This window comes from Ylistrum balloti, unplaced genomic scaffold (assembly GCF_031769215.1).
Source record: "Ylistrum balloti isolate Yb309-2 unplaced genomic scaffold, AGI_CSIRO_Ybal_v1 Utg370248, whole genome shotgun sequence".
In the NCBI taxonomy this organism is placed as follows: Eukaryota; Metazoa; Mollusca; class Bivalvia; order Pectinida; family Pectinidae; genus Ylistrum; species Ylistrum balloti.
This window is the reverse complement of record NW_026782199.1, coordinates 1,077,142-1,091,230: the sequence shown is the minus strand read 5'-3', so window position 1 is coordinate 1,091,230 and position 14,089 is coordinate 1,077,142. Positions and strand designations below refer to the sequence as shown.

Sequence of the window (14,089 nt, the reverse complement as noted above, 5' to 3'; positions counted from 1 at the left end):
ACTGGGGAAATGCAACTTTGTAGCGGTGATAGTTTTAACGTTTATATTTTCACGTTGTGTCAAAGTGTATTGGTACATTTGCGCAAAGCCCACTAACTACTGCTAACTTAAATGTCGTCTGCAGAACGATGTTCGGAATGAATGGATTTTCGGGACTTATCGGAATTCAACCATCACGTATACACGTAACCTACCTGTCATCGTTGTCTGCCTCTTGTGATCGGACAGCTCCGATTTTCCTTTCATTTGGAGATTATGCAATTTTTTCAACTTCCTCAGTCGATCGACATATGGTGAAAGACGCACTGATAGCATTAGCTATCTTTTTCCAAGTCTCTCGTTTCCTCAGGGATGTTATCCCAGTCACAAACTTCGATCTCAGCACAGCTTTGTTTTTCTCCACGAGTTTTGTGAGATAGAGACATTCGTCGGTAGTCCAGTTTGGTTTCCGTTTCTTACAGGGCGTCTCTCCCGTTTCTTAGGCCATTTTGACTACATACAATTTCAATGCGATTGAAGAAAGCAGACGACCGGGCACGTGTTTTTATTCACGTGCCTTTGTTTGTAAACAGAAAGTACAGGAATCGGTATGTCGCCTCAAAATTAGAAACTAGTATTTTAAGAAGGTTGCAATCTGCTTTACTAAAAATAACTAAACATGATGCTTAGAATTTTTATGCAACGGAAAATAAGCAACTTGCTTAGTAAAGTAGATTGAAAGTGTGTTTAAGTAAACATCTAAGAAAAATACTAAGAATTTTTATGCATAAGAATCCTGCAGATCTCAATGATAAAAATGATTCGGAGAAATGGAAAACAAGGATATACCACGATATGCCCCATCACTTTTTTGAGGCACATACCAGTATGAAAGCAATAACAAACCATAAAAATCATGGTCACTTTCTATCATTTTGCTTATTTGACCAATCTAAGTATCAACCATACACTACTAGGAATCAAAGGATAGAAGTTTTAAGAAGATTCATCAAGGTCCTGAGAAATAATCTGAGCTAGATAAATATTTAGGAACAGATAGAAAGATAAAAGTGGTAGGCTAAAAACAACTAAAACATGGTTTGTGTATGATACTGATTTATACCCACATCACATATCGTACATGATCTGTAACATCAATTACACAGTTATAAAGGATGTACAAGGTACTATAAAACTGGACAGGATTAACATGGATCACAGCTCTACATTTTTACCTTCTTTTAAATCAAATCAGATTTCAAATTTACATCACCATTCTGTAATCTGTCATCACATTTATTGAAAAATTGAATTATTAGACAACATTCTCATAAAGGTGAAAGTATTATAATAGTTTGAATCATATCTAAGGATTCCTGCTGATAAAGCTACCCAGTTTTATAGCATCTTACATCAACACCACAGATAATTAATAGCATGATATTATCAATAAATAATATATAAAAGTAAAAATACTATAATCCCTAAAACTGGTATCACAGTCGCACAACAAACACTACAAATACACAACAAAGTTATCATCCCTAAAATTTCACTTTCTAGATCAATCCAGGACATTACCCTACAATAAATACACTGTTCAGTCACCTAATACACTGTTGAGTCACCAAATACACTGTTGAGTCACCAAATACACTGTTCAGTCACCTCATACACTGTTGAGTCACCTCATACACTGTTCAGTCACCTAATACACTGTTGAGTCACCAAATACACTGTTGAGTCACCAAATACACTGTTCAGTCACCTCATACACTGTTGAGTCACCTCATACACTGTTCAGTCACCTAATACACTGTTGAGTCACCAAATACACTGTTGAGTCACCAAATACACTGTTCAGTCACCTCATACACTGTTCAGTCACCTCATACACTGTTCAGTCACCTCATACACTGTTCAGTCACCTAATACACTGTTGAGTCACCAAATACACTGTTCAGTCACCTCATACACTGTTGAGTCACCTCATACACTGTTCAGTCACCTCATACACTGTTCAGTCACCTAATACACTGTTCAGTCACCTCATACACTGTTGAGTCACCTCATACACTGTTCAGTCACCTCATACACTGTTCAGTCACCTCATACACTGTTCAGTCACCTCATACACTGTTCAGTCACTTCATACACTGTTGAGTCACCAAATACACTGTTCAGTCACCTCATACACTGTCGAGTCACCTCATACACTGTTCAGTCACCAAATACACTGTTCAGTCACCTCATACACAGTTGAGCAACCTAATTCACTGCCCATTCATTAAAATACACTGCTCAATCATCAAAATACACTGTTCAGTTAACAAATACACTGTTCAGTCAACAAATACACTGCTTATTTCTTAAAATACACTGTTCAGTCAGAAAGATAACTTGTTCAGTCACCTGATACACTACTAAATTACGAAAAACAAAAATTCTGGCATGGTTCATCCACTGACAACAAATACATGTACACTGATGAGACAACAAACACACTGTTCAATCACCAAATATACTGCTCAATCATTAATGCTCAATCACCAAATATACTGCTCAATCATTAATGCTCAATCATTAAATACATTGCTCTATCACCAAAAACAAACCGTTCAGTCAACAAATACACTGTTCCACTCTTCTCAGTAACCAAAATGCACTATTTAGTCACCAAATACACAGCTTAATCACAGAATACATTCTACTCTGTCACAAGATATACAGTTTAGTCACCAAATATACACCTCAATCACCAAATATACAGCTCAATCATCTATTGCACTGCTCAATCACCAAATACACAGCTCACTCATTAAACACACTGCTCAATCACCAAATACACAGCTCACTCATCAAATGCACTACTCAATCACCAAATACACAGCTCACTCATCAAATGCACTGCTCAATAGTCAAATACACAGCTCAATCATCAAACACATTGCTAAATCACCAAATACACAGCTCAATCATCAAACACACTGCTCAATCACCAAATACACAGCTCACTCATCAAACACACTGCTCAATCACCAAATACACAGCTCACTCATCAAATGCACTGCTCAATAGTCAAATACACAGCTCACTCATCAAATGCACTGCTCAATTACCTAATATGATGATTAATTTCCAAATATTCTGTACATTCAAGCATACATACAGGGTTTCTAAGTAAAGCTGAAAAATAATTTTTTAATGTCCTATTTACAATATTCTGGATCTGTTAAAAGTTATTCTTAACACATTCTATCAATATCATGGGGATCATTGCTATTTTTTCATGAACTACATGAATAACATTTGAAATCTTCATTGAAAATAATGCTCAACATGTGATCGTTATCATCCCAGGACATTTCAGGTTTTTGTCTTTAGCTTCAGTAACCTACTACAATGTACTTAGTGTTACATTTCACCCTAATTTTTATATACCACAGTACTTTCATTCCAGCTCAGTTCAAACATGTTTTCAAATGTTTCCAGTGAAATCATACTTACATGTACAAATCATATTTTATATAGAATTATCTGTACTAATATTGAAACAGTAATACGAAATAGTGCTTTGGTACAACTTTGTACAGAAATAAATACCTGCAACAAAATACCATAGATCCTGCTGTGTAAATCGTACGTAAAATGTCTATCCAGATAACCTTTAATTCTTCAACATATCTTTAAAAAAACATGCATCTTTAGTTTCTAGAATTTAAACCAATTGAATTTATCTTTATATTGTTGTTTTAAAACATCAGAATTGTCTTAACTTTTTATGATAGTTTTATCTTTAGGTCAGATTTAATAACAAGTACATGGAAAATACATAATAAAGTGGCAACAACTTTTAAAAGACAAATCGTAGATACAATTTCTAATCAAGTCAAATTTTTGTGTTCATTTTCGCACCAATAAGGTAAAATATTAACTCTGACCAGCAAAGGAAATTTTTCTAATGAAAAAATGATAGCTAGGTACACATAATATAAAATTATATAACATCTATGGAATAAGTTACAATCATGGAATACAAATACAAAAACGTGGGCGTGCGTAAAGTTTCCTTAAGTTATATCATATAAAGCTTTTAGATGTAAGAACTTTACAATTCTTCCCTTTCAAATAGAGATCATGACATTTTTCTCGGCATGGCACATACAGAAAGTTCTCTAATACTTAGAGATTGACCAAGCAGAGAGGCCACTTCTTAAACTTTAATTTCTCAATGAGATCCAACATATCCACGTTTACAATGAATGGAGTTCACTCATAATGTCATTTGACTTACTTTTAATTAAATATTTCTTTCTTCTCCACCAAATAAAACAAGGCAGTTGAAACAATACAAATCCCCTCGCTCCCATTTATACTGAAATTGTGTCACATTTAAGATTTTCTTAAAATAGATACGGTAACCATTATGTAAACCCTGGCATGCTGAAGCACCAACTTATTAAAGATATTATGATACTTGACCAATATGTGAAGTTTGATTAAAATTGCTTGAGAAATGAAATTGCTAGAGTGATGACAGAAAGTGGACATATATGTATGTACATACCAGAACGTTTTATCCCCTCCATGGTTACCTCGAAGGGATAAAAGTAGACTAAGTATGGATCAAATTACTTAAAATCCTGTTTTAAAGTGTTGAAATACAGTACTTACTGAAGGTAATGTAATTCTAAAAATAACTGAAAGAAATATTGACAGCTAAATCTAAAAATTTACTGTTTCATGGGATTTATTTTTACCCAAAATGTTTCTTATTCACACTTCATTCAAGCTGACAAAAAAATTTGAGTCAAATTGCGCTTTTTTGTAAAGAGATTCTTTCTTATTCACAAAATCCACAAAAATTTCATGATTTTCATCTAAAATTAGTATGAAAACAATCCAAATTTTGCCCCAATTTGCACATATGTTAATAACTATACACAAACTAGCACTTACATTTTCTGTGAAATTCAAGCTCAACACAACTTCTTGGTAGTGATGTGAAATTTGACACTTTTAAGTGTTCAAAGAAAAGTCAGAGTTTAAAAAAAAAAACTTCATTTGTTGAAAAGCTCGATAACATCTCTTCTTTAAGTGAGTGACAATTTAAATGTGGTACTTCTAGAATGAAAAGTGGTCAGAAAACTCTGGACATCTAACAGAGGTTTACTGACAAAAGCACTATACCACAATGTGAACACAACATATATCTAATTAAATGGCTGGGTCAATATTACTGTTTGGCAATCATGAATAAAAAGGTACAAAGTAAAGAACAATGTAAAGATCAATAATTCATACAATCAAATTTGTGTGTGCATGTTCTGAAAGTGTACACATTTTGCAGGTGTTATGTTTGATTTTCCAGGCCAAATCTTGTGGATGCTTCTGCTAAGACATTCCCTATCCCTCTCTGACAGTCCACCCAACCCCTAGTATAGGACCAGGCCCACCTGACAGTCCACCCAACCCCTTGTATAGGACAAGGCCCATCTGACAGTCCACCCAACCCCTAGTATAGGACCAGGCCCATCTGACAGTCCACCCAACCCCTAGTATAGGACAAGGCCCACCTGACAGTCCACCCAACCCCTAGTTTAGGACCAGGCCCACCTGACAGTCCACCCCACCCCTAGTATAGGACCAGGCCCATCTGACAGTCCACATAACCCTTGCTTTATGTCAGGCCCCATTTGCCCAGGCCTATCTTTTGACACACATATTACTCCTATTAATGCACCAGACTTTCTAAGAGTCACAAGGCCCTTCATTAAATCAAGGTCACTGTTACAGCCCATACAACTCCTGAAACCAGGCCTCAGACTGAAAAACATTCTTTAACTTCAGGAAATTTGCAAGGGTCAATATTGAACATTATATCAACTCAGTTCTAACTTATAGGCTATGTCATTTACTTTACAATAAATGTCATGTTAAAAGAGTATTATTTTCTTGGAATTAAATTCCCTCAACCATTTCTTTTTACTGTGGTAAATAACTATATTAATCTCTGTATAGATATTTTTACAGTGTTTCTACAGTAATCTTTATGATGGATGCAAAAATGTGTGAATCAACATCACATAATCATTGATTCAGGAATAAAATCAATCTACTTTACATTAATACAATTTCAACAAATTACATGCATCATCATATCTTTCTAAACTTTCACACTGATACAAATATAATGCTGAATAACAGCATCATCTACGATTCTACTCACACTTATGTCTCGTCAGCTACTGCCTCCAAATTTACATTACAAAAATTAACTTCTTTCAATTAGTATTTGCAATGTTATTTCCTCAGTAATGAAATACTATAGAAAAAACAGTAGCCTTGGTAAAGTAATCCCTAGTGAACCAATAGTTTCAACATTTTTTGTTACAAGTATGTCTAACAATGAAAAACAATGGAAGGAGCAATCATGACAAATCAGCAAGGTTTTACAAACTCAGGTAGGTTGTCACTTATTGATTGATAAAAATATGCACTGAAATGTTACGTGAAAAATCAGGTTATGTTTCACAACCTTATATATCACTAAGGTCACACTCGGACACAATGGAATGAAAACTTTGGGTTGATTGAACACACCATTTCTGACACAACATATTGCACATTTTTGTTGCTAGATTTTCAGTGTACAGGTTTTCCTGTTGTAAAGGCAGTACATTACTGAAATAATTGAGAGTTTGTGAACACTAATCACTTTCCATCACCTATTTACACTTTGTATTCTATTACATATCACCTCACCAATAACATAAAATACCTTCTGCTTTCACTAAATTTCATTAAATATTTCCTGAACTGATCACAATAAAAATCATCCTAACCAAATTGCTTAAAAATATGGTTTAAGCCAAAACAGAGACCAATACCAGTAAACCCTGATGATTCCAGCAGATAAAGGTAGACTGAACTGATCCATGGCCTTGTGGTTGTAACATTAGTAAAATCCTGATGGATTCCAGCAGATACAGGAACACTGTACTGATCAGTGACCTTTACAGCATCAGTAAAACCCTGGTGATTCCAGCAGAGATACAGGAACACTGTACTGATCCATTGACCACATGGTTACAGCATCAGTAAAACCCTGGTGGATTCCAGCAGAGATACAGGAACACTGTACTGATCCATTGACCATGTGGTTACAGCATCAGTAAAACCCTGGTGGATTCCAGCAGAGATACAGGAACACTGTACTGATCCAAAGCCTTATGTTACAGCATCAAAAAAACCCTGGTGGATTCCAGCAGATACAGGAATACTGTACTGATCTATGACCAGCTGGTGACAAGACTCTAGCTGCCAATAATCCTCAGTCAGGATTTTCTAGGAAGTTATGAATATTGTTTATCCTCAGATTCCGTATTCGCCGAGCATCACAAACAGCATCAGTACAATCAGTAAAGCACCAAACACAATCAGTAGTACACTGTAGGAATCTGACATGAAAAAACAAATTAAACACATATAATTACTGTTATCTAGATTTCTGATAGATTTTGGTGGTACTATTAGCTGAGGCAAATAAACATTTTCCAACAACTACAACAAAATTTCACCAAAAAGAAGCTGGAACAAAATCTGTCACAAACATAATCTGAAACTAAAGACAGACTGAAGGACAGAATGTGAAATTATCAACAGACTGACAAATTAAATGTGAAACCAGTGACAGACAGAGGAAATGAATGTGAAACAATTGACAACAACAGACTGAGGAATATAATGTGTAACTAGTAAAAGCTTGAAGAAAAGAAAGTGAAACTAGTGACAAACTGAGGTATAGAATGTAAAACGTGTGACAAACTAAGAAAGAGAAAGTGAAACTAGTGAAAATATGAGGAATAGAATGTATAACTACTGAAAAGCTGAAGAATAGAATGTGAAACTAATGATAAACTGAGGAACAGAATAAGAAACTATTGACAGGCTGAGGAATTGAATGTAAAACTAGTGACAAAAACAGACTGAGGAATAGAATGTGAAACTAATGACAAACTGAGGAGAAGAATAAGAAACTAGTGACAGGCTGAGGAATTAAATGTGAAACTAGTGACAACAACAGACTGAGGAATAGAGTGTGTAACCAGTGACAGTATGAGGAAAAGCAAGTGAAACTAATGAAAAACTGAGCAATAGATTATAAAACTAGTGAAAGACTGAGGAATAGAATGTGAACCTAACAACAAATTGTTGTATAACAAACACTCATTTTAATATATACCAATTTTTTTTACACTTAATTGCCAGACAAAACGAATTTTACTCACTAAACGAGAACTATCAGTGAAAAAATTGCTTTATAAACCACATTGTATGTAAACATATTCCCATTATTCACAGCTAAAATAATTAAAAGTTTACCTAACCAAATATGTTCTGGGTTACCATGAACACTTACTTCTTGCAGCTACTTGATGCATGCGGATAGTATTATCAGCTGAGATACTTAATAATGTAAAGTCCTGGTTTCCTGTCACTTCACGTGTTCCCTCAGAACTTGGCATGAATTCAATTCCTGTCACAAATATACTGTGGGCCTCTTTCTTATAATACAGTTTCTGAAAAAGAAAATAAATCAACTGATTGTAGCGATGAAATTCGACCCATTACATGAAAACTGAGATGAAAGACCATGATTAAAGATAAATGGACAAAACTACCATTGTTTATAAACAGAACATACATATTTCATTTCAGTTTTAGGTTACATGCTACATGTCACATAATCACATAAATTTCCAGATAAAATGATACTTTTACTCTTGACTTGACCACTCTTTATCAAGTATTGGCATTAAAGATCAGTTACTTTTTTATCTATGTATACTTATGTAAAACTGAACTTGAAAAATTCTAAGTATAAAGTATTTCTATCCTGATATGAAATCATTAAAGGATTTCAAAATCTAATTCTGTGGTTCAATATAATGGGTTTTGTGATGATTTTCTTTCTAACAAAATGATAACAACAAGTCAGAAGGAAAGAGATAATATGTTACAGAGGCTGGATTATAATTGATCACTGTTTTTACGCAAAGTAATATATACCTGTAGACTGAAAGATATGTACACTGCAACACTTCCTGATATAGTTCCAACTGCCAGGTACACACCATCATCACTGTAAAACATGATAAAACATGATAAAGATAATTAATAATTATTTATTCAAGTAAAATATTGAACCACACATAAAATTTCTTGTTGAAGTTGATCAGCCGAACTTTTTAGACTTTTTATGACATAAGTATAGAAGTAAGAATTAAGGAGTTTGTCACATGTACATGTGAATTTTCTTTGCCTGATGCTATGTGAGTACATATTTACCTCAATGCTAGACTTGACAGGACTTCTGTACCAGCATTGACCATAAGTTTGGGAGTAAATTTCTCACTATTCCACATAGTTACAAAACAAGGCAGTGGTTTTTGAGCAGACCTTTTGGTAGGTATACTAATGGTGTATAGGTTATATTTGTCCTTCTTTCCCTCTATCAGACCATATCTGTAAAAACAAAAACAAATACATAAATACAGGATCATAACTATGGTAACAAAAAATACTCTAATTTGTTCAATTACAATACCTATATCTGTGTGTGACTTTACAGGGACAGTGATGTTTACCTACAACACCTATATCTGTGTGTGACTTTACAGGAACAGTGATGTTTACCTACAACACCGATATCTGTGTGTGACTTTACAGGAACAGTGATGTTTACCTACAACACCTATATCTGTGTGTGACTTTACAGGGACAGTGATGTTTACCTACAACACCTATATCTGTGTGTGACTTTACAGGGACAGTGATGTTTACCTACAACACCTATATCTGTGTGTGACTTTACAGGGACAGTGATGTTTACCTACAACACCTATATCTGTGTGTGACTTTACAGGGACAGTGATGTTTACCTACAACACCTATATCTGTGTGTGACTTTACAGGGACAGTGATGTTTACCTACAACACCTATATCTGTGTGTGACTTTACAGGGACCATGATGTTTACCTACAACACCTATATCTGTGTGTGACTTTACAGGGACCATGATGTTTACCTACAACACCTGTATCTGTGTGTGACTTTACAGGGACCATGATGTTTACCTACAACACCTATATCTGTGTGTGACTTTACAGGGACAGTGATGTTTACCTACAACACCTATATCTATGCTCATCTGATTGTAGTGGCCACTTGAGATCAGTGATCTTGCTACCGTCTTTAGAGTTCCACACACAGGCACAATGGTCTCGAGACACTGTCACAATCTGTCAGACAAGATAGGAAATGACTGGTAATTATTTCAATAATATAATGAAATGAACTACACAGATTGTTACATAGTAGGACACACAACTCTAATTATTATACCGATTTTCCCTTCACTTGCCTGCTATCATGTTATCATTATTTTTTGGACATGTATGCATCTTTGAAAAAAAATACCATGGTATCAAGGATTTTTCACTTTTATGTTCTTTTTTATTTAATTTTTTTAACATGTATTTGTGTTAGCCTCTATCAAGTACAAAAGGATGTACCTTATAGTACCAATAACATCATATCTTTCTCACCTTGTCACCTGGTGGACTTATATCAATATCATCTATATCATTTTTGTGGCCATGAACTTCAAATGATTTTTCCAATCCTGGAAACTGAAGATAAAGAAAAGATTGATAAGAAAAGAAAGTGTATTGATCACAATTCATTAATGAAATAGTTTGTCTAATTATGTCATATCTTATATATATTTGTACATGTAAAGAATGACTTGCCTAATTTTATGTCATCTATTCTTGTAGAAAAACTGAATTTTTTTTAAGATTTTAAAATACATTATTTAAGTAATACCAATCTGGTTTGTAATTCAAATGACTGTTTGGTCATTGAGCAAATATACACAAAGCTGGTAACACATATCTATATACCACCAGTACTTTATATTGAGGTACCCATTAAATATCTACACATCCTGAGATAACCATCGGTTCCTCATAATGAGATATCTAGTATATACTTACTTTCCACACCCTGAGATAACCATCGGTTCCTCCTGTAGCAATAAAGCTTCGATTTGGACTGATTTGAGCAACCTTCTGAAAACTGCTGTCTTTATTGAAGTCTGTTTTAGTACTTTTGACTTTATCTATTTCAAACATGATCTTCTTTCCAGTGCTGTTTGGGGTGTTATCAGGGTTGGAATCTCCTTTTTTTCTTTGCCGTAAATTTCCATCGTCTTGAAGATGAAAAATATTTTATTACATGTGATAATCACAGATGTTGAAATATCAAAATCATTTCAGTTTTTACACTTAATTCAGATGCCACAATTATTTCAGATTTTATATATGACAACTTAATTACAGATACACTTTAATCATGCAATGCTGATGATATCAGCTGCATAAAGTAAAAATTCATGAAGTAAAGGATAAAACCTCAAACAAATAAGTTTGTCAACATTTCATGATGGGCTAATTACAATAATTATAATAAGTAAAAGTAAGCAGGCAAAACCACAATATTATAATAAAAATACTAACAGTGAACAGTACATTTATATAAAACAGAATATTGTATACCTGATGTCTTCTTTTTAGGAGAAACAACTTTGTATTTCAGTGAGTAAACATGACATTCATCATCCAGTCCTGCCGCGAAGTGATGGTTTCTTCCATCATAGACGTTAGTGCCATTCATAATCGCCTGTGATCCTGTGTCATGTCGACAGATACTGACTGCTTGAAGTTTTCCATCTTGAATCTTGACTTCATATATCTCCTGTAAAATATAAAATTGTAGTAACAATCAAGTATGTGCTTACTTTCACTTATCAATGACAGAAATTTGTCTTAAAACAAGAATTCACTCTTGGACACATCGAACAGCCTCTAAAATGCTATTACAGACATACTCTCTATAAACAACATGACCATCATCTAAATACTTACATCTACCAGTAGTTAAAGCTATACCACATGGTTCACATCTTCCATGTTTTCATATTAGGGTGTTCTTTTAAGATGTCTAATTTCTGGTCTAAATCCATGAGCCAGTCTATGAGTGAAAGGAAACTCAGGTTACAGAGGTTGGAAAACATATCCATGATTCAAGAGAATGTACTGAAACTCCAATGTATCCTCTCATTACAAAGCATGTTTCTCCACTAGTTCACATTGGTGTTTACAGTATAGGTAATTCAGTTTAAAAAAGTGCCTTCTGCACCACTCAATTGTTTCATATCATATATTGTCCTGACATTAATTGTTGATCAGCCATTCGCTCTGAGTTTCGGAGCAACCATTTTGTCAAGCTGTATCACATGAACTATTGACCTGCATGACCTCTTACTCAAACAAGAAGTCCATGGACCTAAATGGTCATCTGAATACAAAAACTTTTAGCAGGGAAAAGGTTTTTTTTTCTTCTTTGAATGAAATCTTATTAAGAAGCTGTTTTCCATGATGCAGATGGTAGTTTTATTGAGGAGCAGATAACAAGTTATCTATTTTATGATAGTAAAGATGGAGCTCAATCCAAGTGGTGAAACTTAAGAAGTTTAAAAAAGGTGTTGCACAGGAAAACCATGATTGCAAAATCATGTTACAAAATGGCCTCCCTGGCTGCTGTATCGAAGTTTTGACAACGTAAAATAACAATAATACTTTGTTGGTGACCTTTCCTTCACATTCTCACCAATTTTTAGCTCAATAGCACCAATGGAACTGGAGAAGAAATTTAAAACATGTTTTTCAAGATGGCAGCCATGATGGCCATCTTGGATATCTGACATGCCAGAAAAATAAAACTTGGTCAGTACTATCTCAGGATCATGCAAGTTTGAGCTCAATTCCACTGGTAGAACTTGAGAAGGAGTTTGAAATGTTAAAAGTTTATGTATGGCAGATGGCGCACAGCTGCGGACAAAGCACGATGGCTATAGGTTATTATGACCCTTCAGGTCAGATGACCTACACAGTAATTATTATGTTTGCTGTAACATCTACAAACATGAGATCCCAGAGGATCTTTTCTACTCTTTTCTCTTCCCTTCTTTGTTGATGTCTTTATTTGGTAGCAATTCATCAAAGAAATAAAGCTATCAAGGTTACTTTAACAAGCTTGACATCAACTATTACAGCCTTTCAGCAGATGAATCGGCAAGTGATGGCCAAAGATTTTTAGGTAAGATGTTAAAATGACTATTTTTATTGGTTTTGAAAGTTATTCATCACATGCGGTGCGATTAGCCAAATAATGGACCTCGTCAAAATTTTGTGAACGGTGATCTGGACTAGCGACCCTACAAAAAATACTGTTGTCAGTAAAGGCCACATTTGTGGCTGGGCACTAGGCTTGCACAAACCCGTCACTTTGGTAAGTGATGTGTTACATTTGACGTCTGACTTTTACCCGACAGCTGCGGACCAACAAGCCGGCACAAGATTACGTGTATACTCCAATTGTTATGACGAATTAGCAGCACTTACGATTGCATTAGCGATACCAGTTTTTGCGGCACCGCCACCACCAGCTACAAGGAAATGTCTTTCGTCTAAGGCTTTAACAACGTAAAGTGGAAATTCCGATCTTGCCAACAAGCCACCTTTGTCGGCCATCTTGCCACGATTTGCTCCGGTTTGCTACATTAAAAAATATTTTTTAAAGTTTTACATTTGAGTCTATTATTTATTGAGTTTTTTTATTTATGAAAATAAGATGAAAAAATATGTGATATAAATTTATATTTACAACACATTAGAAATGTAAACACAGTGCGGAATGAATTAAATAGTTCCGTTGATCAGGGTGTCGCAAGTGTTTTAGAGATGTTCTGAAATAACGTTTTTATAAAATTTCAATGTATTTTTTTAAAAATGAAAATGAGAAAATAATGGTTACAAAATGGGCATTTTCCGAACTTCCTTTATCTGGTAAAACAATGATGGAAATTGTCTTCATGAAGATTAATTATTGAATACTAAGTTGCCTGACAACAGGTCACGTGACGATGCTGTAGGTATATTATATTCCTCCGCATAGAAAAAAGTCAAACTATAAATCTTTAAT

General features: G+C 34.6%; 1 protein-coding gene across 3 annotated transcripts; it reads right to left on the bottom strand.

Moving 5' to 3' along the window:
• Positions 1–1,078: 1,078 nt before the first annotated feature.
• On the bottom strand, positions 1,079–13,638 carry LOC132552458 (prolactin regulatory element-binding protein-like). 3 transcript variants are annotated; one of them, XR_009554330.1, is made up of 10 exons: positions 13,510–13,638; positions 11,602–11,800; positions 11,041–11,255; positions 10,591–10,674; positions 10,169–10,284; positions 9,331–9,507; positions 9,052–9,124; positions 8,402–8,561; positions 2,208–7,439; positions 1,079–2,167 (listed from the first exon to the last, which is right to left on the bottom strand). XR_009554330.1 is itself a non-coding variant. In XM_060216628.1 (9 exons), the coding sequence occupies exons 1-9, from the start codon at positions 13,636–13,638 to the stop codon at positions 7,354–7,356; spliced, it is 1,239 nt and encodes a 412-aa protein (XP_060072611.1). In that variant the 3' UTR covers positions 1,079–7,353. The 3 variants fall into 3 exon arrangements, 1 of the variants encoding a protein (XP_060072611.1); XR_009554331.1 differs by having other exon boundaries at positions 2,028–2,047; positions 2,657–7,439; XM_060216628.1 differs by having other exon boundaries at positions 1,079–7,439.
• Positions 13,639–14,089: the final 451 nt, after the last annotated feature.

What these genes read in the sequence shown, in the direction of transcription:
- LOC132552458 (XM_060216628.1), bottom strand. Translation starts at nt 13,638, where the DNA reads ATGGCCGACAAAGGTGGCTTGTTGGCAAGATCGGAATTTCCACTTTAC. An exon ending in CTGGTATCGCTAATGCAATC is followed by an intron (nt 11,801 to 13,509) that starts GTAAGTGCTGCT and finishes TATATTTTACAG; the next exon opens with GAGATATATGAAGTCAAGAT. An exon ending in GCATCAAGTAGCTGCAAGAA is followed by an intron (nt 7,440 to 8,401) that starts GTAAGTGTTCAT and finishes TTTTCATGTCAG; the next exon opens with ATTCCTACAGTGTACTACTG.